At 40.8% G+C, this 21,833-nt stretch overlaps 4 protein-coding genes across 9 annotated transcripts in view; 1 reads left to right on the top strand and 3 right to left on the bottom strand.

The window, feature by feature from the left end:
- The window catches only part of LOC126597093 (uncharacterized), a 32,186-nt gene extending 20,899 nt beyond the window's left edge, over nucleotides 1-11,287 (top strand). Inside the window, exons 1-12 of one of the 4 annotated variants that reach the window (XM_050263856.1) lie at nucleotides 83-746; nucleotides 1,352-1,897; nucleotides 2,206-3,408; nucleotides 3,532-3,859; nucleotides 4,041-4,296; nucleotides 4,379-4,595; nucleotides 4,763-5,115; nucleotides 5,278-5,787; nucleotides 5,908-7,111; nucleotides 7,328-7,681; nucleotides 7,758-7,995; nucleotides 8,264-11,287. In XM_050263856.1, the coding sequence (XP_050119813.1) occupies nucleotides 606-746; nucleotides 1,352-1,897; nucleotides 2,206-3,408; nucleotides 3,532-3,859; nucleotides 4,041-4,296; nucleotides 4,379-4,595; nucleotides 4,763-5,115; nucleotides 5,278-5,787; nucleotides 5,908-7,111; nucleotides 7,328-7,681; nucleotides 7,758-7,995; nucleotides 8,264-11,019 (8,106 nt within the window). In that variant the 5' untranslated portion in view covers nucleotides 83-605 and the 3' untranslated portion in view covers nucleotides 11,020-11,287. Of the gene's footprint in view, nucleotides 1-82; nucleotides 747-1,351; nucleotides 1,898-2,205; nucleotides 3,409-3,531; nucleotides 3,860-4,040; nucleotides 4,297-4,378; nucleotides 4,596-4,762; nucleotides 5,116-5,277; nucleotides 5,788-5,907; nucleotides 7,112-7,327; nucleotides 7,682-7,757; nucleotides 7,996-8,263 lie in introns of those variants that run through there. The other 3 variants (XM_050263858.1, XM_050263857.1, XM_050263859.1) reach the window with 3 other exon arrangements.
- LOC126597103 (protein SLOW GREEN 1, chloroplastic-like) lies at nucleotides 11,283-12,793 on the bottom strand. The gene is made up of 3 exons (XM_050263874.1): nucleotides 11,607-12,793; nucleotide 11,573; nucleotides 11,283-11,391 (listed from the first exon to the last, which is right to left on the bottom strand). Exons 1-3 carry the CDS (start codon nucleotides 12,594-12,596, stop codon nucleotides 11,324-11,326), a joined length of 1,059 nt encoding a protein of 352 aa, XP_050119831.1. The 5' UTR covers nucleotides 12,597-12,793; the 3' UTR covers nucleotides 11,283-11,323.
- A 459-nt stretch (nucleotides 12,794-13,252) lies between these two features.
- On the bottom strand, nucleotides 13,253-16,192 carry LOC126597096 (uncharacterized protein At2g02148). 2 transcript variants are annotated; one of them, XM_050263863.1, is made up of 7 exons: nucleotides 15,492-16,192; nucleotides 15,033-15,395; nucleotides 14,755-14,917; nucleotides 14,467-14,593; nucleotides 14,120-14,185; nucleotides 13,672-13,938; nucleotides 13,253-13,523 (listed from the first exon to the last, which is right to left on the bottom strand). In XM_050263863.1, exons 1-7 carry the CDS (start codon nucleotides 15,817-15,819, stop codon nucleotides 13,422-13,424), a joined length of 1,416 nt encoding a protein of 471 aa, XP_050119820.1. In that variant the 5' UTR covers nucleotides 15,820-16,192; the 3' UTR covers nucleotides 13,253-13,421. The 2 variants fall into 2 exon arrangements, with proteins under 2 accessions (XP_050119820.1, XP_050119822.1); XM_050263865.1 differs by having other exon boundaries at nucleotides 14,129-14,185.
- Nucleotides 16,193-17,566: 1,374 nt separating this feature from the next.
- LOC126597810 (putative pentatricopeptide repeat-containing protein At2g02150) lies at nucleotides 17,567-21,236 on the bottom strand. Of its 2 annotated transcripts, XM_050264647.1 has the most exons (4): nucleotides 18,634-21,236; nucleotides 18,398-18,531; nucleotides 18,091-18,257; nucleotides 17,567-17,896 (listed from the first exon to the last, which is right to left on the bottom strand). In XM_050264647.1, exon 1 carries the CDS (start codon nucleotides 21,031-21,033, stop codon nucleotides 18,643-18,645), a length of 2,391 nt encoding a protein of 796 aa, XP_050120604.1. In that variant the 5' UTR covers nucleotides 21,034-21,236; the 3' UTR covers nucleotides 17,567-17,896; nucleotides 18,091-18,257; nucleotides 18,398-18,531; nucleotides 18,634-18,642. The 2 variants fall into 2 exon arrangements, with proteins under 2 accessions (XP_050120604.1, XP_050120603.1); XM_050264646.1 differs by having other exon boundaries at nucleotides 18,398-21,235.
- Between the last annotated feature and the right edge of the window lie 597 nt (nucleotides 21,237-21,833).

The following is a 21,833-nucleotide window of genomic DNA, read 5'->3' as shown; positions in this document are numbered from 1 at the left end:
GAATCTCAATTTTCTTCAAGTACAACACCAATATTAAAAAAGAAGCGTGACTGAGAACCAGTATGCTTCTTCCTCGAAGAAGAAGAATGAGGCATCATCTGCCTCCTACCCTTATAATGATGCACATATTGTTTTAAGCTCACATTCAAACTTAAGAGTTTGCCGAATCCTCGTTGACGTAAGAACTCCGTCAAGGTCACTTCTATCAATAATCCATCGAGTTTTATGGTTATTTTATTAATGTGTATTTGTAAAGGTCGAACCTTTAAGCTTTATGGTCAATTGGTAAAGAGGAAATAGTACGGACTAGCCAGTCGATCAAGGGAACTTCCCCTCTAAGTCAAGGAGAAAACCCTCAGCGGTGAAGTGAATAGCGAATGCCCTTCTCTTCTTTTACCATTTGATTGCTTAATGGGGTGGAGATACCTTCTCTTTCGGTGAAAAAGTTGCTACTGATTTATCTCCTTTTCTTCAAATGCATGGTGGTCATTATTTTTGTACAATTCCTCAGACGTTTCGTTTCTTTGTTCGTACTTTTGCCCTTTTGAAAAACTGATCATGTTTCTGTAAAATAGTGGTGTTTTGTGAACTGGGTTTGTAGGCATATGCTGTGGAGTGAGACTGTGAGAGTGAGTGAGATGATGGAGGCTTCAGGCAAGAAGAAGACTGAAACGGACCGTTTCACTGATACCGTGTTTTCTTGGTCACTTGAAGACATTCTCGATGAGAATCTGTACAAGAACCAGGTATGTTCTTCCACATCTACTCATAAGTTCTCATTTTTTGAGTTTTAGTTTGCAAAAAGGCGTTACTTTACTCGTTTTTCTTAATATTTTGGTGAGATTGTCACTGCATTTATTTATTTATTATTATTTTTTTTATTGCAAAAACCCACAAAAATTGAGAACTTTTCGACCACCACAGTGAGCAATTTGTAATGCTAATGACTAAGTTGAGTTTCCATCGTAAAACCGATCGGTAGTACGAGGAGTAGCTAATTACTTATATGTTGACGTGGGATTCACTCTTGACGGCTAAAAGCTTTGGACTTGAATCTTGAAGCTATTGCACTGTAACGATTCTTGAGTTTTGGTGTAGCAAAAGACGATTCCTTTGTCTTGCGTTGTTTTTTCTTTTCTTTTTTTTGGAATGCTTAGTTGCAAAGACCACAGAAGGTTGAAAACTTTGCACCACCTTAACAAACGATTCGTAAAGTTGATAGCTTTGGTCTTGAATCTTAAAGCCTACTGCAAGAGCAGGATTGTTTTTTTTATTGTAGAACATATTTTCTTAATTTAATTCTCTAATTTCTATTGCATTGTAATGATTTTGAACTTTTTAACGGTTTTAGGTGGAAGAGATTCCGAAATCATTTCAATCGGTTCAGCATTATTTTGGGTCTTATTTATTCCCCTTGTTGGAGGAAACTAGAGCTCAAGTGCATTCTAGTATGGAAACTATTTACAGAGCACCATTTGCTGAAGTGGTTGCTTTTGAAGAAGCAAAACCGTATGGGAAAAATCTATATGATGTCAAGGTTGATTACTGGAGAAACAGGTTCAGTGATCGCGGAAAGGAGCCATACAAAACATTGCCCGGGGACCTTTTTATCTTAGCAGATGCTAAACCTGAAACTGTTTCTGATTTACAAAGGGTTGGGAGATCATGGGCTTTTGTATCAGTCGCTAAAGTCTCAGAAAACGAGAACGAGGATGATAGTACTTCACTTTCTTTTAAAGTCAGGGCATCAAAGGAGTTTGAAGACGAAAGTAGCGCTTGGAAATCATTGGTTTTGGTATTCCTTGTGAATTTAATCCCTAATGGCAGAATATGGAAATCATTGAACATGTTCGGAAATCTGAAGATTATCAAGGAAGTTCTGTGCACTGATTTTGTGGTAAGACCTTAAGGATTAATACTGTAGGTTTTATGCAGTTTAGTTAGCATTGCATAGACCAAACCTGTACTGTCTCTAATAAGTATGACATAAAATCATCATGTTTAAACTAGTATCCAAAGAGTGTTCTTTTCCTTTTATCTTTGGATCGAAGTCTTCGGTTGTATAATGATTTATTTTCAATCTTTTAAAACTCTCTCTAAATCTTAATCCATGCCCCCATCAACTTCGTTTGATATTATAAATGGGATAATATATTTCAACACTGATATTGTTGGAATTGACTGAAACTCTTATGTTGGTAACAGCCTCAGGAAAACTATCACCTTCGTTCTGAAATGAATGATGACATCCGGGATAAGTGGTTAGCTGAGAGTTTATCTGCTGGATTGAACGAGTCACAAACAGGGGCAGTTGTGGCCTGTCTTGAAATGCTGCATAGTGATTCCAAGTCTGGTGTGCAACTTATATGGGGTCCTCCTGGGACAGGAAAAACTAGAGCCACCGCTACTCTGCTTTTTACTCTGTTACGGATGAACTGTAGGACGCTCATTTGTGCCCCAACAAATGTCGCAATAACTGAAGTGGCTTCTCGTGTTGTAAAGATGGTGACTGAAGCAGAGTCTAATGCCATGTTTTGTCCTCTGGGACAAATTCTTCTGTTTGGGAATAAGGAGCGACTCAAAGTTGGTTCAGACATTGAAGATATATATATGGATAACCGTGTCAAAAGGCTTGGCGAGTGCTTGGGGCCGCTGACTGGTTGGAGTAGTTGCTTTGCTTCCATGATCGGTTTTCTTGAAGATTGCGTTTCTCATTACCATATTTTCCTTGAAAATGAGTGGGCCAAAGAGAAAGGACAAACTAAAGGCAGTGAACCGACGGAGAAAGAATACAGAAGTGATAGTGAAGTTAGCAAGGGGATGTGCAAATCGTTTCTTGAATTTTTCAGAGAGAGATTTGTCTCTACTGCACCACCCCTAATATATTGCATTTCTACCTTCTGCACTCATATAGGCAAAAATTACATATTGGAACGTAATTTCCAAAATATGACTTCACTCGTGGGCCTGCTTGATTCCTTTGAATCATTATTGTTTCAAGGGAATGTTGTTTCTCAGAGACTGGAAGAGATTTTCTCTGGTTCAGAAGTTGAAGATGTGCCTGAGCCATTTATGGATAACTCGTTTCTTTTGTACACGAAGAGAAGAGAATGCCTTTCAGTATTACATGTTCTACAGGATTCTCTTAGAGGGCTTAGTCTTCCAAATTTTCGGAACCAAGAATCTCTGATGGAGTTCTGTTTTCAAAGAGCTTCCTTAATATTTTGCACTGCATCCAGTTCATATAAGCTGCATAGAGTGGCAATGGATCCACTGACCCTTGTTGTTATTGATGAAGCTGCACAATTGAAAGAGTGCGAATCAACTATACCGCTGCAACTTCGAGGTGTGAAGCACGCTGTTCTTGTTGGTGATGAATGTCAGTTACCAGCTACGGTGCAAAGCAATGTACGTTGATGCTACTTGGTTATACACACACACACACATATCTACAGCATCTGTTTATGTTATTGCAATTTTTTGTTTCACTCATGATTTTGCGTTTATGGATAAATTTCTTTTGTTGCATAGGTGTCTGATGAAGCTGGGTTTGCAAGAAGCTTGTTTGAGAGGTTGAGCTTAATGGGTCACTCAAAACACCTTCTAAATATGCAATACAGAATGCATCCATCAATAAGTTTCTTCCCAAATTCTAATTTCTATTATAAGCTGCTCTGGGACGCTCCAAATGTTCAAAGTAGAAGCTATGAGAAACACTATCTTCCTGGGTCAATGTTCGGTCCATATTCCTTTATTAATGTTATTGGTGGAAGAGAGGAGAAAGATGAGGATGGACGTAGTCGGAAGAATATGGTTGAGGTTGCCATTGTATTGAAAATAATACGGAATGTGTACAAAAGTATGTCAAGCTCGGGAGTCATGCTTATTTTCTTTTTTTCTTTCAGTATTTCATTGATTTCAATTTCCAGATGTTTTCTTTTCAGAACAGTTATCGGTCCTCAACTCTTTTTTAATGGCTAATTACTTCTTGGTCTCGATAAAACTGAACATTTCTCTTTTGGCTTTCTCTTTATATGCAGAATGGGTTGTCTCAAAAGAGAAGCTCAGTATTGGTGTGGTATCTCCTTATGCTGCACAGGTAGTTGAAGTTCAGGAAAAAATTGGAAAGAAGTATGATAAGCTTGATGGCTTTACAGTGAAGGTGAAGACAGTTGACGGGTTTCAGGGCGGGGAAGAAGACATAATTATTATGTCCACTGTACGATCCAGTAGAGACCAATCTCTTGAATTCATATCGAAACCTCAAAGAATTAATGTCTCTCTTACAAGAGCTAGGTATGGTTCGATTCAAATTTGTGTTGTTTATTGCATCCTTGTTACTTGTTATTAATAACTTCAGTTCTGCTATTGACTTCAGGCACTGTCTCTGGATTTTGGGGAATGAAAGAACGCTATCTAATAGTGAATCTGTTTGGGAGGCCTTGGTCTTTGATGCCAAAATTCGTCAATGCTTTTTTAATGCTGATGAAGACAAGGATTTGGCAAAATCCATATTAGAGGTGAAGAAAGAGTTTGAGCAATTTGATGATTTGCTTAATCCTGACAGCTTACTTTTCAGCAATAAAATATGGAAGGTAATGCTCTAGGTTTTATTATGTTTGTTTTTCTGAGCCTTAATTTTCGAGTACTCCCTATAGTTTGAAGTTATCAATCTCTGTTCTGAAATTGGAATTGCTGATGTCTTGAAGCTTTTCTATAACCATTTTTATAATTTCTTGTTCCCCCAATCTGTTATCTTTAGGTACTTTTCAGTGATATTTTCCTGAAGTCGTTCAAAAAACTGAAGTCGATCCGTTTGAAGAAGTCAGTGCTTAATCTTCTACTTAAGCTTTCTGGTGGCTGGAGACCAAGAAAGCGAAATGTACAGACTATCAGTGGAAACTCATCAGCAATGTTGAGGCAGTATAAAGTTGAAGGTCTATATGTTGTCTGCTCAATTGACATTGTGAAGGAGAAGAAATACATTCAAGTATTAAAGATTTGGGACATATTGCCTCTAGAGGATATCCCCAAATTGAATAATCGCTTGGAGAGTATTTTCCATAGATATACAGATGATTTCATCAATCGTTGCAATGAGACATGTCTTGACGGGTATGTTGTTTGGCATTCTAGGCCTTTTCTTTTTCTTTTTCTGGACAAGCATGAATTTGTAGTAGCAAATGCTCTCTTTCTGTAGTCATATGAAGATACAAACTTTTCCTAATTTTTTTGAAATTTTCAAGTAATTCTTGTGCTTCTTTATCATTTGAACAGTAATTTAGAAGTTCCGAATAGCTGGCCACCCACTTTGGATATTCCCCGGTTTAAGGACCTGAGCAACACTGAGGCTGAGAGTGACTTAGTTGGTGACACTGCTGATGGTAGAAGTTATGTTGAGAATTCACAGGTCAACGAGAGTTTATTGCTCATGAAATTTTACTCATTGTCATCTGGTGTTGTGAATCACTTGCTGTCTGACCGCGAGGGTAGAGAGTTAGATCTTCCATTTGAAGTTACTGACCAGGAAATGGAGATTATCCTTTATCAGAGAAGTACCTTTATACTTGGAAGGTCGGGAACAGGGAAAACCACTGTTTTAACCATGAAATTGTTTCAAAAAGAACAATGTTTTCAGTTGGCAGAGCAAGGATGCCTTAGTAGTCAAAATAGCAATGTTGGGCAGAGTTCTTCAGCTTCTCAGGAAAGAACTCTACACCAGCTTTTTGTGACCGTGAGTCCTAAGCTATGTTTTGCCATCAAGCAACATGTTCTACACTTGAAAAGGTATGTGGATTATTCAACAAAAGTATTGTTCTTATCCCTGACTTATTTTACATTATTGTTCTGTAAATTTCAAACATCACATCAGCCACCTTAAGTTACTAAACTTTTGTATGTCTACAGTTTTGCATGTGGTGGAAGTGATTCGGCTGAGAAAAGTTCGATTGATATGGCTGATTTTGATGAAGAGGAGTCTCAATTCAAGGATATCAAGGATTCATTTCAGGATATTTCTCCCAAATCTTACCCTCTTGTTATAACATTTCATAAGTTCTTGATGATGCTTGATGGAACGCTGAGTAATTCATACTTTGATAGATTCCTCGAGGCTCGGACACTTACTCACGGTCAATTGAGAAGCTCAAGATCGGTTGCATTGCAGACGTTTATAAGGACAAAGGAGGTAAATTATGATAGATTCAGTTTGTCTTACTGGCCCCATTTCAATATGCAGTTAACGAAGAAGCTTGATGCTTCCAGAGTCTTCACAGAGATAATATCTCATATTAAAGGTGGTATTGGAGCCATAGAAGCAGGTGATGGTAAACTCAGCCGGGAGGATTATGTTCACCTGTCAGAGGGCCGGGGTTCCATTTTAAGCAAGAAAAAGAGAGGAGAAATATACGATATTTTTCAAGCTTACGAAAAAATGAAGATGGAAAATGGTGAATTTGATCTGGCTGATTTTGTAATTGATCTTCACCATCGTCTCAGGCATGGAAAATTTGTGGGTGACCAAATGGATTTTGTTTATATTGATGAGGTTCAGGATCTCACAATGAGTCAAATTGCTCTGTTTAAACATGTGAGCAACAATGTTGAAGAAGGCTTTGTCTTTTCTGGTGATACAGCACAAACAATTGCCAGGGGTATTGATTTCCGGTTCCAAGATATACGGCATCTCTTTTACAAGAAGTTTGTGTTGGAATCTAGAGGGAATGAGCCTCACGAAAGAAAAGAAAAGGGACAAATATCAGAAGTTAAACAATTGACTCAAAACTTCCGTACCCATGCTGGTGTATTGAAGTTATCACAGAGCATTGTTGAGCTACTTTATCGTTTTTTCCCCCAATCTATTGATATTTTGGTACCTGAAACCAGTCTGATATATGGGGAAGCTCCGGTAGTGCTTGAATCCGGAGAAGATGAAAATGCAATCGTAAAAATATTTGGGAATAGTGGAAATGATAGTGCACATATAGTTGGCTTCGGCGCAGAGCAAGTTATTTTGGTCCGTGATGATGATGCTAGGAAAGAAGTTTCCAAATTTGTTGGGAAGCATGCTCTTGTTCTGACCATAGTGGAATGCAAGGGGCTTGAATTCCAGGTGATTACTCTATTTGTTTACTTACTTTTTAGTTGTAAGAAAGCTCTAATCACGAGAAGCGTGATTTCTTCTTTTCATCTATGTCTTCTTTTTCCCTTGCGAAACTTTTTGCTGCTGCCCTCTTTACTTCTTATGATATTTTCAGTTCGTTGGATCTTGATATGTTTTTGGAGTTTATATTTGGTTTCATTTATGACATTTATGACTTGTTTGCAGGATGTACTCTTATACAACTTTTTTGGCTCATCACCAATGAAAAGGAAATGGAGCGTGATATATGATTATATGAAGGACCAAGATTTACTTGACTCCACATTGCCCCAACGCTTTCAACCGTTCAGTGAAGCCAAACACAACATCTTATGCTCTGAACTCAAACAATTATATGTTGCCGTTACTCGGACAAGACAGAGGTTGTGGGTTTGCGAGAATGCAGAAGAGATTTCCAAACCAATGTTTGACTATTGGAAGAAGAAATGTCTTGTACAAGTTAGGCAACTGGATGATTCCCTTGCACAAGCAATGCAAGTTGCAAGCAGCCCCGAGGAGTGGAAATCACGAGGCATTAAGGTTTGCATAATTACTTATGTTGTAACGCCATTATTTTCTAGTAATATTGACAAATTCCTCTCTTTGTTTGTTGCAGCTATACCAGGAACATAACTATGAAATGGCCACAATGTGCTTTGAAAGAGCTGGTGATGCTTATTGGGAAAGAAGGTCCAAAGCTGCTGGCCTTAAAGCTATCGCTGATCGTATGCGGACTTCAAATCCTGAAGAGGCCAATACCATTCTTAAAGAAGCTGCTGAGATATTTGATGCTATAGGCAAGGCAGATTCCGCAGCTAGATGTTTTTCTGATTTGGGAGAGTATGAAAGAGCAGGTATGACTCTTTTACGACCTGCTATTTGTCCTCTTTCTGTTTAACTATTTTCTTTAAAGTTTAAAGTGAATTGCAATAGCATTTGCTTCTATAAAAAAAAAAGTGAAATTGCAATAGCATTCTGATAAAATTTGGTTTATCATTTGTTGGACTTTAATCCTCCGAAAATCTTGCATCCCAGCCTGTGATTATTTGTACCATCGCTTAATCTAGAAAACTCGAGTTTGATAAAGTAAGTTTTCTCATCTTATAACTTTTAATGATGCAGCTAGGATTTATTTGGGTAAATGTGGTGACTTGGAAAGAGCTGGAGAATGTTTTTCTCTGGCAGGATGCTATCAAGATGCTGCGGATGTGTACGCTAAAGGCAATTTTTTCTCCGAGTGTCTCACTGTTTGTGCCGAAGGAAAGCTATTTGAAATGGGTTTGAAATACATCGAATATTGGAAGGAGCATCCAGTAGAGGACACTGCTGTGGCCACAAGAAGAGAAGGAATGGATAAAATTGAGCAGGAATTTCTGGAGAGCTGCGCAATTCACTATTGCGAGTTGAAAGATAACAGATCCATGATGAAGTTTGTTAGAGCTTTTCATTCTATAAATTCAATGCGAAACTTTTTGAATAAGAACGCTAGTCTTGATGAGCTGCTTCTGTTGGAAGAAGGATTTGGAAACTATCTTGAGGCCGTAGAAGTAGCAAAACTGAAAGGCGATATTCTACTCGAAGCTGATTTCCTTGAAAAGGCTGGCAAGTTCAGAGAGGCATCGTTGCGTATTCTATTCTATGTGCTTGCAAACTCTCTTTGGTCATATGGCAGCAAGGGGTGGCCTATTAAGCAGTTTTCACAGAAGAAGGAGCTTTTATCAAAAGCCAAGTCGTGTGCTAACAATGAGTCTGAAAGCTTTTATGAGTTTGTTTGCACTGAGGCAGACATTTTATTAAATGAGCAGTGTAGCTTGGCTCTGATGAAAAACCAAATGAATGCCTGCGAGAGACATAGGAGTATTGGAGGTGAAATTTTGTTGGCTCGAAAAATACTGGATGCTCATCTTTCTTCAAGTGCCAATAAGTACGTGTGGGAAAAAGAATCGGTTGATGATCCGATAAAGTGTTCAGAAGACAGGATATCTGAGAACCAGGTTTCTATACATTCGTTGATGTACATCTGGAACTTTTGGAAGGATAAAATTGCTTACATGATTGAATGTCTTGGATGCCTTGATACCCAAGATTTTAATGAATCCCAAAGGAATGGAGAATTTTGTTTTAATTACTTTGGAGTATGGAGGTTGCATCAGAATTTTAATCCAGTCTATGTGCTACTGATTTCTGATGCTGATTGGGCTCGAGGCCTGGACAAAAGACATCATGGGAAGTTGGTCTCCATTGATGCTCGCCAGCTTGCTTCAGCAGCTCGGAGTTATTGGAGTTCAGAATTGCTCTCAGTTGGCATGAAGGTTCTGGACAAACTTTACAAGTTTCCAATGAAGAATCATGATCCATCGTTCTCCCAATGCTGGTGTCTTATCCATATCCGTGAGGTCGCAGTATGTCTTTTGCAATCAAAATATTTGAAGCTAAGGGATCAAGATACTAGGACGCTGCGGAGGTTTGTTGCTTCTTCGACTGAGAGTGTTGTTGCTCGAATATTTCCCTTGGATTCAAGGAATTCCGTGACAGAGAATATGATTTCCTTTAGAAGAAATGATGCTTCAAAGAATGTCCTGAAACAAGTAATAGTTGAGTATACCAGCTCGAAGAACACGCTGTCTCTTGGGAAAATTGGAAGGCTTCTAATGGTCATTCTGGGGTCTGGTAAGCTGAATAGTGAACTGTATGAGCTTGTGAAAGATCTGGAGGGCAACTCACTATGGATGGCGTTTATCAGGATTCTCTGTAGGGATATTAAACCGGGAAATGCCAGTCAAGTACCGAGAGAGGTGTCAGTTATATGGAGGTTACATGAAGCTTTAGTTGAAACTTATAGGTCTAACTGGAGGGTTAATGATTACATATCGCCTGGTTGCTTTATGTACCTTGTAGAGCGCCTTGTGACTTTGGCAACTTGCTTTCAAGGTTTTGTTATCACTACACGCTCCTGTTTTGTGGAATGGCTTCTATACCAAGATGAAGACACCAACTTGAGTCTCATGACGGCCGATGTGCGACCATCTTTGAATGAGATTGTTGGTTTTGTGATTGATGTGGTTTGTGGCTGCGTTTTCAACAAGGAAGATATGATTGAATGGATCAAAAAGTCCAGCACAAATTGGAAGAACGATTATTCACCACTCTTGCTGAGATTGGTTGTGCTGCTTTGCATGGTTTGTGTGAACTTTGGGAAGGGTCTACATATACTGGATGATTTGCTGGGGAGGAACGATATCACTCAACTTCTTCCGTGGGAGTTTTATGCTGTCCTTAAAAGCAGGAGGGGCCGCAAATCCCCAAGCATAAATGTGCATGTGCTAGTAGCTGCTGCTCTTCAGAAGATCGGAAATACTATGGTAATTGCTAGTTTTGGGGTCAATTGTTCAAGGTTCTCATGTTCAGATGCCATCTTTGTGGACATGAAGGCCAGCCAGTCCCAGTCCAGGGATGACATCTATAGAAAATTGTTTCCTAAGCTTCCCGTCCTGCAAGCTTCACACGCTAAATCTGTTGAAGCAGCAGCTACTCAATCTAGCAGTCGTGCCATTTCTGAGGAGGGGAAGAATTGTAAGATTTTGCCTTCAAACTCTGGTGTGGTGGAACCATTAGAGACTAGTGTTGGGGACAGTCAAAATGCAGGTGAGGAACATTCTGTATCGAACGAGTCAAATCCAAAGTCTTCGCCCGCGGATGCTGCTTCTGGATCCCAGCATGGCAGCAGTAAGGAAACTGGAAACCAGGGGAAGAACAATGGTCAGAACAAGGAAGTCGGTGCCGCCTCTGGATCCCAACGTGGCAGCAATGAAACTGGAAACCAGGGGAAGAAAAAGGGCAAGAACAAGAAACCCAAGAAGAAAAGAGGCAGAAAGTAGCCATCTGATCTCTGCTTATATACATACATATATATATATATGTATGTATGTATTTTGTTTTGCTGTATAAGAATTTGATGTTTCTGTTGGTATGATATTGACCTTTTAATTTGAGTACATCTCTCGAAATGTTGTATTAAATGATTGAAGTTTTAGGAATTAAAAGAGAATGTTTGAATGTGTAATATTTGAGGCATGTAATTGAGTTCAAAAAAGTTAATGAACTCTATGTTTTAAGAATAATTGAAATTTCATCGTTTCAATTGAATAGGGAAATGGTTTTAAATTGAATTGATATCGAGACTTACAACATAGATAGTTCGAGTCGTTGAAGTTCAATGTGGAATGTTCCACAACTAATCGAACTTGATGCTTGTATGGATGTAAAACCATATATTATGAAGTAGAATTATTAAGGTGCAAAATTTTTATTAACTGGATAGAAATGTAACAACAATGTGTTAACTTGTACAACAAGTTATTTTCTACTTTCAAACACCTCTCAAATTCAAAACAACAGATGAACAAAATGAGTCTTTCAACAGAGGCAGACCCTTAAAAACTCAATTCTCGTCACTCCCGAATACCTTGACTCTCGACAATGGCTTCCTCAAGTAGCCATCCACCTCGAACTTCTTCGGGGAAAGCTGCCGGTACTTCTCAAACTGCTCCGTCGCCTCCGCATTCCGATCAAGCAAACTGTAAATCATCCCACGGCAAAAGTACGGCCGGAAGTCTTTCGGGTCCTCCTTTACCAATTCATTGTAGCTATTCAATGCGTCCTCCACATTCTTCTGCAGGAACTGAACCTGCGCCATTATCAATTTAACGTCTCTAGCCTCCTTCGCCTTGTTCTCCTCCTCCGCAACCTGCAATGCGTCCTCCAATCGCTTTATCACGGCCTCGCCTTCGCCGCAGCGGTCCATCAGCAGGGCGTTCTCGAACAACGCCTCGAATGACAAGGGGTTCGAGGCGAGTATTTCCTCGAACACTCGGCGGGCACTTTCGTTTTCGCCCATTTCGCTGAGAACTCTAGCCATCATGAATTTCCACTCGGTGGCGGAGGGTTGCGCCGCGACCAAGCGCTGCAGGATCTTGAGCGCCTCGTCGTCTTCGCCGTTTTCGAGCTTCTGCTGCAGAAGCGATTTCAGGGCATCGATGGCTTCCGAATTCGAACCCAGGAAGTCGGACAATGGCGATGAGGATTGGTTATTCTCGTCATTTGTGACCTGGGTCGGCGCTTCTTCGGTCAATGCAGGCGGAGGTTCGGCTCTAGCGAGCAAAGTCGAGGACTTGGTGGTGAACACGGCGGCGGTGACTCCGATGAGAATGGCCGCTTTGGCGTAGCGTTTGAGAGTTTGGAGAATCGGGTTTGGGTTGCTGTGGGAGTTACCTGTGAGGAGGGTGCGGTGGTGGTGGGCGGAGGAGGAGGCTGTGACTTTGAGGGCAGGGACATTGTGGGCATTGGGAGGGGCAAGACGGAGAAGAGAAGGTTGGGTTGGTTTAGTGGGAAGGTGTTTGTATTGGAAGAAAGAGGAGGATGAAGAGGAGGAGGCGAGAGTGGAGGAGGAGTTCATGGTTGAGCCGGCGACTGAGGAGTTGCGGAGATGACAAGTATTGGGAGGTTTTGTTCGGGGTTTACGGTGGTAGGTGGGGGAGTGTCAAAGTGTGACTTTTACTCCGACTGACGGTTTGGCCATCTACGCAAGGGCCACTCCCATTAATCATCAAAGTCCAAATAAATAAGCCCAATTTCGAACTACGTTCGGTTTGATCTCGAAATGAATACGTAAGCAATCTAGTACGCATTTCTAGATGCAACTACAGAATTCAGATCATTAAATAAAAATTTCTGGTTTATTCTGAGTCAAATTTATTAAGAACTACGAGTAATTTAATTCTATTATATAAATCCGTAGGTAATTTGAGATTTTTCTCAAAGTACAACCACAAAATCAAATTAAACGACCATCCCTTTTCAGTTAGAATCAAACGTTCTCTCCTTGAAGCGAGGGAAGAGACATATTTGTTTTGAATGGATCGAACTCGAAATTAATAAAACTCGATACATATGAATAAGTCCCATCTTTATGGTCATTTTATTTTTCCATGGCGCAGGCCGTTTGCACGGAGGCTGGCATGCTTGCTTTGAGGGACACAAGGGTTCACGTAACGCAAGAAGATTTTGAGATGGCGGACGGCCAAGGTAAAGAAGGAGACCGAGAAGAACATGTCGTTGCCAAAGTTAAGGAAGTAAATTACGTTATCATGGTGTTCTTTGAGCAATGTAGGCATGAAATCGATCTTCTTTGAGTACGACATAATTGTAATGCTAAATATATTTACAGCAAAATGGAGAACAAATGTTACATGGCTGGTTTGTAGAGCGTCTAGACACCGTATTATACTCCCAACCTCTTAACGCCGCATTCAGAGCAGAACTTGGAGGTTTCTCTCAAGTACGGCGCCCCACATTCATCGCAAAACTTGGCAGGACTGGATGGCTGAAATAAAATATGATCAGTAAGGAACATTTCTGATGTGGTTCGTCAATATATGCTTCATCAGATCAGACAATCTTCATTCTAAACATAGTGAAAACATCAAGAGATGAAGGTGAATTAGAAACATAGAGTGCGAAATAGAACTCACCAAGACATGCAAACGTCCCCCTACATGGCCTCCAGTGAGGGGTTGTAAGCAAACCATGTGTTGCGACATGGTTGGGGAATGGTGAGCATGAGCGATTTCAGGCAGGTGCGAGGTAGCACCGCATTGATGGTTTTGAGAATAATGAACAGCATGCGGACTTTGGTTGATGGATTGGTGATGAGTCTGGTGAACAGGTTGAAACTGAGGCTGGTGCGACAGGGGTTGCATATGATGCTTACACGGAGGAGTTGTTTGCTGATTCTGTGGCTGCCAAAAGGAAAAAGATAAATCTCCATTCTCGGATGGACAAATGTTTTGTATGTGTACAGAAACACACGAAGGGCCAAAAACAGTCTTGACATAGGCTGATGATGCTCTTCTCAATATATTGACAATCCAATCAAACACAAAACATTCTTGCACTAATCATTAAGCCTAAAAATAACTCTTCACTTACGGAGCGGAATCCCTGAGCAGCAGCCAACATGGAAGAATTATCAGTGCCGGGAAATGTCTGAAAAGGATAATTAAGAGGATGAATCGATAACTCCACAGTAAATTTCCTTCTATAAGTAGCACAAAATTTAAATTTTTTTATCATGCAATCGTAATTTTTGGATGAACTCAAACATGACCACGTGGAGAAAGACCTATGTCATTACAAGTTAACAGCCAACCACATTTTCAGAACGTTCTTTACTGAGCTGTATTCTTCACGGTTGATCTGACCTTAAATTCATTGTAAAAGTTAATGAAATGAACCAAGTATTGTAAAATAAACCACATTAAGCTTACAGGTAAACTGGTGATACTATTAGGCGAGGAGTTTGACGCAACACGTCTATACTTGTGTCTTGGAGAGTAGAACTTAAAGTCTCGAGCATAGACTGCTACTTCATCCCGACCAGTCAACCGTTTGAACCTGCAGCAAAGAGCACGAAATGATGAAGGGAAAAGATTTAGGCACTCTTAATATGGAGTGTGGTAAGCTAACACTGCCCAAAGAGCATGAATTGCCCAATGGAAAGCATTGATCAAGTCTTCAGAAAAGGAAAGATCATAAAACATATCACACTAACTTACCACTCAGCATCATCAGTAGGCATCCTAGTAGGCTTTTCAACAATATCCAAACCATTGACTACCACAAAACGAACTCGCTTCTCTTCTTGTATGACCAACTCTGGAAATCTCGTCCTCGTTTCAACGGATGTGGCCAACTCTCTTCTTCTAAATGTACGCGGTCCTTCAGAAAGATACAGGCAAATCAGATAATATCACGAAAAAACGACAAGGTTCATACAGGTAAATTGGATTCAGCAATCAGCATAAATGTTAGTAAGTGTAGAGAAACTGAATACCTTTTTTGGGAAACTTCTTCGCCAAGCATCTGTACAACCCACCAGATGCTTCAAGGGCAACCCCAATTGTCTTCTCTCGAAATCCACTCAAGCTCGAAAGCCTAATATTCGCATCGTTAACCAAAGTTTGGTACATATTTGCCACATACATCAATGGCAAAGCCAGCCTGGGGTCACCTTCATACCGCACCTCTCCAGGCTTCCTCTTGTTTAGTTTTTCTTGCCCAGAGTGAGACAGAGCACCATTGTACTCAGCAGAAGAAGCAGCCTCAGAATTAGGCACTTCAACCACATGTTCACTAATAAAATGATCCACAATCAGTTGCAGAAACCGTGCCCTAGCCGATTCGATAGGCGAAACATCTGAATTCAATCCAAATCCAAACGGGTTTGATTCAAAATCCAAACTTAGGATCACAACTACAAAAAAAAGGTAAGAAATTGTGTAAAAGTTGTTACCTTGAAGTGACAAGAGACAGTAGGGAGCCCTGGAAGTGGAAGAGCCTCCGCCACTGCTGGCGGAGCGATCGTCTTCAACTCCAAGGCGAACCGAGTGAAGAGGCAAAGAATTGGTATACGCTTCGTGCATACAGCCGTCGACAACGGCGCCGGAGCCGTCGTCCTCGCGGAGGTGGGTATCTTCAGCGACGGAATCACCATCGATGGAGTCGATCTCTGCGGCGGGGCGAGCAGCGTCGGCGGTGTTGAGGTCGTGAAGCGCGTTGCCAATATAGGAATTGGCGGGCGGCGATCTCATGGCGTAGTGCTGCTGAACCCTACTCCCCATTTCTTCAAATTTCAGTTCCACAACCAAAGCCGATGCCAGCCGTCCAAATTCATCGCCGCCGTCGATTCTGGACTGTAAATATCGAATTGCGAACTGCAAAGCAGAGAGTGGGAGGAGGAGGAGGAGGAGGAGGAGGAAGACACTGTGCTAATAAGGGAAGAAGGTGGTGGTGGTGTTTAATTAGTGATTAGTGAAGTTCATTAGCGGATTAGTGGTGTGCTGTTCGAAGGCTAATTAAATTTAACGGCTATACAGACGACTGAGAGACGAGACATCCAAGGCTGAGACCGCACCTCTCCAAAAGCAGTTTCCGAACCTCACTCCGACCTCCGCACCAGCTTCCAAGCCAGGTACACGGCTCTTGGCTTTTCGGTCTTCTTATATGATTTGTTGTGGAGGAGGTGGAGGGGATAGCATGGGCGCGCCCTCACGCTTTCTTCCGTGAGCCTTTCCCTCCTCGTACTTCTATACAAATCATGTGATGTGTTACTAATGCAAAATAAGCACGTCAAGTAACCATGCCCCTTATCGTTGAGCGACACACGTGCTACAATAGCCGGGACAAAGGGTCGCAATCCCGCTAGGGTGTGCTAACTCCAAAGACCTGTCTTCATTTTGAATTGTAAGCTGCAACACGCCTACATAAAACCAAAATCGCTAGTAACTACCAATCAATCACACAATAGTGAATTCGTTCCCAAGCCTTGTGAACACAGCCTGTCACATTATGGGAGATATCCATGTTCGAAGGTACGGCTAGTTACTAGAGTGAAGTCGTAATGGAAGGTGTGACTAGATCACCTCATTTTCATACCAAAAAGGAAGCGAGATACATCTTAGTTAAACTTGGAGATGGAAGTCTTTCTTTCGTTTCTCGACTGTGAAGTAAGACTAAGCTCATGAGCTTATAATCCTAGGCCGGAACAAGTTTATGAGATCCCCTTTTTTATGTCATATGTCCCTCCATGTGGTGACATGGGAGAGTAAAAAATGAAAGAGAGGGATGGGGTTTCCCTCACTTTTGGCATGGCAGGCTCCTAGTGGGAGGACCGCACAGAGGACTATTAGAGCACGCCTTGATAATTGCATCATTGTGCCTCTGGGTTGATGGCTCTCAACCACATGGATAGTTCAATTTGATCACCAGTGCATTGGCATACTTCTCCTATTCAAACCGGAGTTTGAAACTAAACTTCTACTCAAAGGGATAGATAGGGAGATTCAGGTGAGATTCATGTCCGACCTTGACCTATGTTATTTTGAGGTCATATCTAATATTTAAAGTTTGCCTTGATTTGGGACCGCTCTCGTGGCCCATCTGAAACAGTGCTTACCCCTAGATGTCCAGTTAACTACTATGCCTCAAAGCATTTCAAGGATAACCAGTTTGCTTTGAGTTCGAGTGTCGTTTCACCCCTAACCACAACTCATTTGTTGATTCTTCAACATCAGTTGGTTTGGACCTCCATTTGGTTTCACCCAAGCTTCATCCTGGTTGTGGATAGATCACCTGGTTTGAGTCCATAAGCGCGACAATTTTCTTATGAAGACTCGTTTTCGCTACGATTCTGGTGGGTTCCCTTAACCAAGCCAATGCCTATGAGTCGCCCGCTCATTCTTCAACAGGCACGCAGGGCAGGAGTTGTGTGGGCCTGCTTTTAGAATGCCTAAAAATGCGTTTCTAGCCACAAAAGGGCTTCCGTCTACGTCTAGCGGAAGCTCAAAATAATTTTCGGTAATAAAAGCGTTTTCTAAACAAGCACTTTCAAGGTATTTAAGACTTGAAAGTAATGATTTATTAGTAGTGAAAGATCATCTGTTTGATTTATATTGGAAAAGTAGCAAATTCCTACAAGATGATATGCCACCACAACCTCCGTGAACACTGAACACTACCTTACTTCCAACACCTCTGGTGTTGCCATCGCCACCACTGCTGTCTCCATCATCAAACTTCTCCCACTATCATGGTAGTCGCCACAGCCAGCCACATTCCCCCACATTGTGATAGCTGATTCTACCGGTATATTTGCCCCCATGACCACTGCCATTGTTGCCGCTGCTGCTGCCTCTCGTCCTGCCATTTTTAACCTAGATTAATAAAAATAATAACAAAATACAATATGATAATAGCCCGATATAGCCAGCCAAAGCCATCTTCCAAAGCACAACATAAGTAATGGACTAAAGTAAAGGCAAAGGATTGCAAAGAGATAGAGCTACTTGAGAACATGGCCATCTAGGCTATAAGATGTCGAGTGAAATTTGCACCTTGCTAGTCAAGCGTTAGCTTCATCGAATTTAACTGAGTCTGGTCAATCATCTCTCCTTGTTCTGCATATTTTTCAAGTGAAGCTGGATAACCTAACAACGCCTTCCAATTAAGCTATTCCAGCTCCAACATGTTATCCAACTGTCACAGTTTCAGAATACCGCAGCTGGACAAGTTGAGAAGGAAATGTAAGAAGAAATTATGAATTCCAGAAGTAGTTTATAAAACTATCTCAACATTCATAAGTATTTGCTAACTTATTTCATAAAGGCTACAGCGGGAAGAAAAAATAATAATAAACCTCACCCTGGGAAAAGATTAAAGATTTTGAGCGTCGAAGATTTTTCCTCCTCGGACCACAGAGAATCTTATATTATGCCTCAACACTCAACAGATAGCTGTCATATTTCACCCATCCGTCCAGACACCAGTTCAGAGTCCTTGTGTTCGAGTACTTCCAATTAGAAGAAGGCATACCATTCATTGATTCTAATTGAGATACTCAACACATACCAGCCAACCAAGGGTGGATAACCAATTACCCTGTCGTCTCAAGTTCCTGCATTAGGAATCACATGATCACAAGTTCCAGATATTAGACCCCTGTTTACCATTTCAATCTGCAACTCGATGGCTTCATCCAGATTCCCTAGCTTATAGTACTTTCTTAGCAGACTAATGCAGAGAATCTCGTCAGGAAGGATACCTTTCCCAATCATCTCATCAAGCAACATTTTTGCTTGTTTCACCTGGCCAAACTCAGAATGCCCCCAAATCAAGGAAGTATATGCATACAGATCAAGTTCCATACCAATTTCTCTCATCCTATTTTGAATGCTCAAGGCTTCTTCAAGATTTCCATGCTTTAAGTTTCCATCCATTAGAGTGGTGTAAGCAGCTTTATCCGGAATCAAACCCTTATCTATCATTTCGTTAAAGAGCTCCTTAGCTGCTTCAATGCAATTATTTTTACAAAGACCATCAATTAAGGCTGTAAAAACTGCTACATTGGGTTGCAAACCAAGGTCGGGCATTGTCCTAAAATGACTGGTTGCCTCTTGGAACAATCCCTTTTTGCACAAACCATCAATTAATGCACAATATGTTACAACAGTGAGCTCAACACCATTGTCTCGCATTTCTTGTACAAGATTAAGCGCCGCCTCGGTTTTTCCGGCTTTGTAATAAGCATCCATAAGTGTTGTGTAAATGAAATGATTTGCAGTTAATCCATAACCCTTCATTTCCTTGAGCACAAGCTCAGACTCTTCAAGCTTATTTTGGGAGCAAAGACCCCAAATGATGGTTCCGTAGAGTAACAAATCTGGTTTAAAGCCTTTCCCCTTAATTTCATTCCAAATTTCCATAGCATTTTCTATCTTCTTAGCTTTAATATATCCATGAAGAAGGGCAGTACATATTTGCTGGTTAGGAATTATTCCAGATTTCTGCACTTCCCTAAAGACTTCTTCTGCTTCGTCCATCCTCCCGTCTTCACATAGCCCGTCAAGTAGAGCTGTATAGGTTACAATGTTCCAGCTAATCCCTGCCTGTAACATCTCACTTTTCAGCTTCAGTGCTTCACTCAAATTCCCAGCTTTACAATTCGCATCAATCAATGAAGTATAGGTGAACTCATTAGGTAAAAGACCAACTCGTTTCATGTCCATAAAAATCTTGACTGCCTCTTGCATCATCCCTTCCTTGCAGAAGGCATCAATTAAAGTGCTATAAGTTATCACATTTGGCTTCAACCCATTATTATTCATCTCACGGAGAAAATTCAAAGCTTGGGGCATTCTATCAAATTTACAACAACAATTAATCAAAGAATTGAAGGTTATTGTGTCAGGTTCACAATCTGCATCCTTCATTTCTTCAAATATGCAAACCGAATCATCTAATAGTCCAACCTTCCCATATCCATCAATGAGAGAATTATATGTCACAACATCAGGTGTGAGGCCCATCCGTTTCATTTGTGCAAATAAGCAACTAGCAGTATCCAAATCGCCTTCTTTGCACATATAACCAATCATTATATTGTATGTGAAAACTGATGGATTAATCCCAGCCCCAAGCATATCCTTAAAAAACTTCCTTGACAAATTGCCCTTCCCCGGCTTTGATAACCTATGCAAAAGCGCATTACAAGACCGCACTTTTGGCAAAACTCTAAACTTCTTCATCCTCAAGAAGCATTCACTTGCTTCCTCAAGCATTCCAACCTCAACCAAAACACCAAACAATGCATCGAACACTCCAAATCCCACACGACAAACATTCCTCGTCCACCACAACACATCAAACACATCACAACCTGGCAATGCCCGGCTCAACAAGACCAACTCTCTAAGAACTTCATGGGCATCGACATACATTCTAGCAAAAAACAGTATGTGAACCAAAATACAATAAGACTCAGTAGTGTGGCGAAACCCAATTTGGGTTTTTGCCCACTTGAACAATTTCAACGCCAACTTGGGATCACCCTTCAGTTCCACCAAAAACCTGGACACCCAAATCGGCGCCAATGCCGAATCAAACAAGTTTACAATTCTGGGATCATCCCAGTAATCGTGTTGAACAATTCTACTCAAAGAATCAGTATTTAAACTTTCGGGGAACGAACTGGGTTGGGATTTGGTGACAAACGGGAAGCGAAAAATGCATAAGAAACCGGTGAACCAAACAAATGGGCAAGCTATAAGAGAAGTAGCATGCGATGATGATGAAGTTAAAGAAGATAAATTGATAAAACGGCAATTAGATGGGTACTGAGGAATCGAAGAGAGAGGGCTTACTCGAGACGATGCGGAGGAGGAGGCTCTGCAACCCGTTCGGAAGAGATTGCGAAGAAACAGCAGCATCTCTGAGAAGAAGGAGATGAAGAAAAATAAAGAGGAGAAGAAAACGAGAGCGGCGGCTTCAGTGAGCTCCATTTTTACAGAAGAGAGTGGACCTCCATGGATTTGCAGATGAATACGAATAATGGGCGCTCATAGCTCGTGCGGTGAAGAAAACGAAGAGGAAATTGGAAAAATGGTTGTTTAGGGTTTAAGGGTTTTGAGGAAGTTGGAAGCTTTGGGGAAGGATGGACTCTCAAGTCTCAACTGATGAAATGAGCCTGGCTGCAAGAGAATTTACCGAGTACAGAGGCTGACCCGACAGGCCCGACCCGTTTTCAGTCTCTTTCAATAGAACCCACTTTATACACTTTTTTTTTTTTTGGAAAATTTAACGAAAAACTTCCGGTGATGTTTATTTTAACAAAAAATCATATTTTTACACAAAAAAATCAATCATAGTACTATTTATCTTACCCTTTATGTTGTTCTTATCGTTAAAACTCAAAGTTTTGAAGCTATTTTCATTAGTTTTTTTTTTTTTTTTCGTTACATCCGGCTTGAAGCCCAAGCAGAACCGCTGAACAAAGAAAAACATCAGCTCAAGGAGAGATTTTTCAATGTGATCGGCATACGGAGTGGTACATCATATGTCATTATACAAATTGTGGGATATATGTGTTAAATGATTAATAACTTAAAAAATAAAATTTATCACCACTTCTATAAAAACACGTGGTGTACCACCCATGTTCACGTCACAATGAAAAATTTCTCCAGCTCAGCTCAAGGGGCTTACACAAACAGCCGCCCAAGTCCTCACAATCCCGGAAATATCATTTAAACCCCATTTATGCTTTTGACGTCTTAAATTTAGTTTTATTGTTAGTCTAAAC

This window comes from Malus sylvestris, chromosome 13, assembly GCF_916048215.2.
Source record: "Malus sylvestris chromosome 13, drMalSylv7.2, whole genome shotgun sequence".
Lineage (NCBI taxonomy): Eukaryota > Viridiplantae > Streptophyta > Magnoliopsida > Rosales > Rosaceae > Malus > Malus sylvestris.
The sequence above is the reverse complement of the archived record's forward strand: the minus strand, read 5'-3'. Positions and strand labels throughout refer to the sequence as shown.

Excerpts from the sequence above, each read along its gene's own strand:
- LOC126597096 (XM_050263863.1), bottom strand. The coding sequence starts at position 15,819 with ATGGGGAGTAGGGTTCAGCAGCACTACGCCATGAGATCGCCGCCCGCC. Across the intron at positions 15,396-15,491 it reads CTGTCTCTTGTCACTTCAAG|ATGTTTCGCCTATCGAATCG; the intron begins GTAACAACTTTT and ends GATTGAATTCAG. Across the intron at positions 14,186-14,466 it reads ATAGTATCACCAGTTTACCT|ACATTTCCCGGCACTGATAA; the intron begins GTAAGCTTAATG and ends TATCCTTTTCAG.
- LOC126597103 (XM_050263874.1), bottom strand. The coding sequence starts at position 12,596 with ATGAACTCCTCCTCCACTCTCGCCTCCTCCTCTTCATCCTCCTCTTTC.
- LOC126597810 (XM_050264647.1), bottom strand. The coding sequence starts at position 21,033 with ATGGAGCTCACTGAAGCCGCCGCTCTCGTTTTCTTCTCCTCTTTATTT.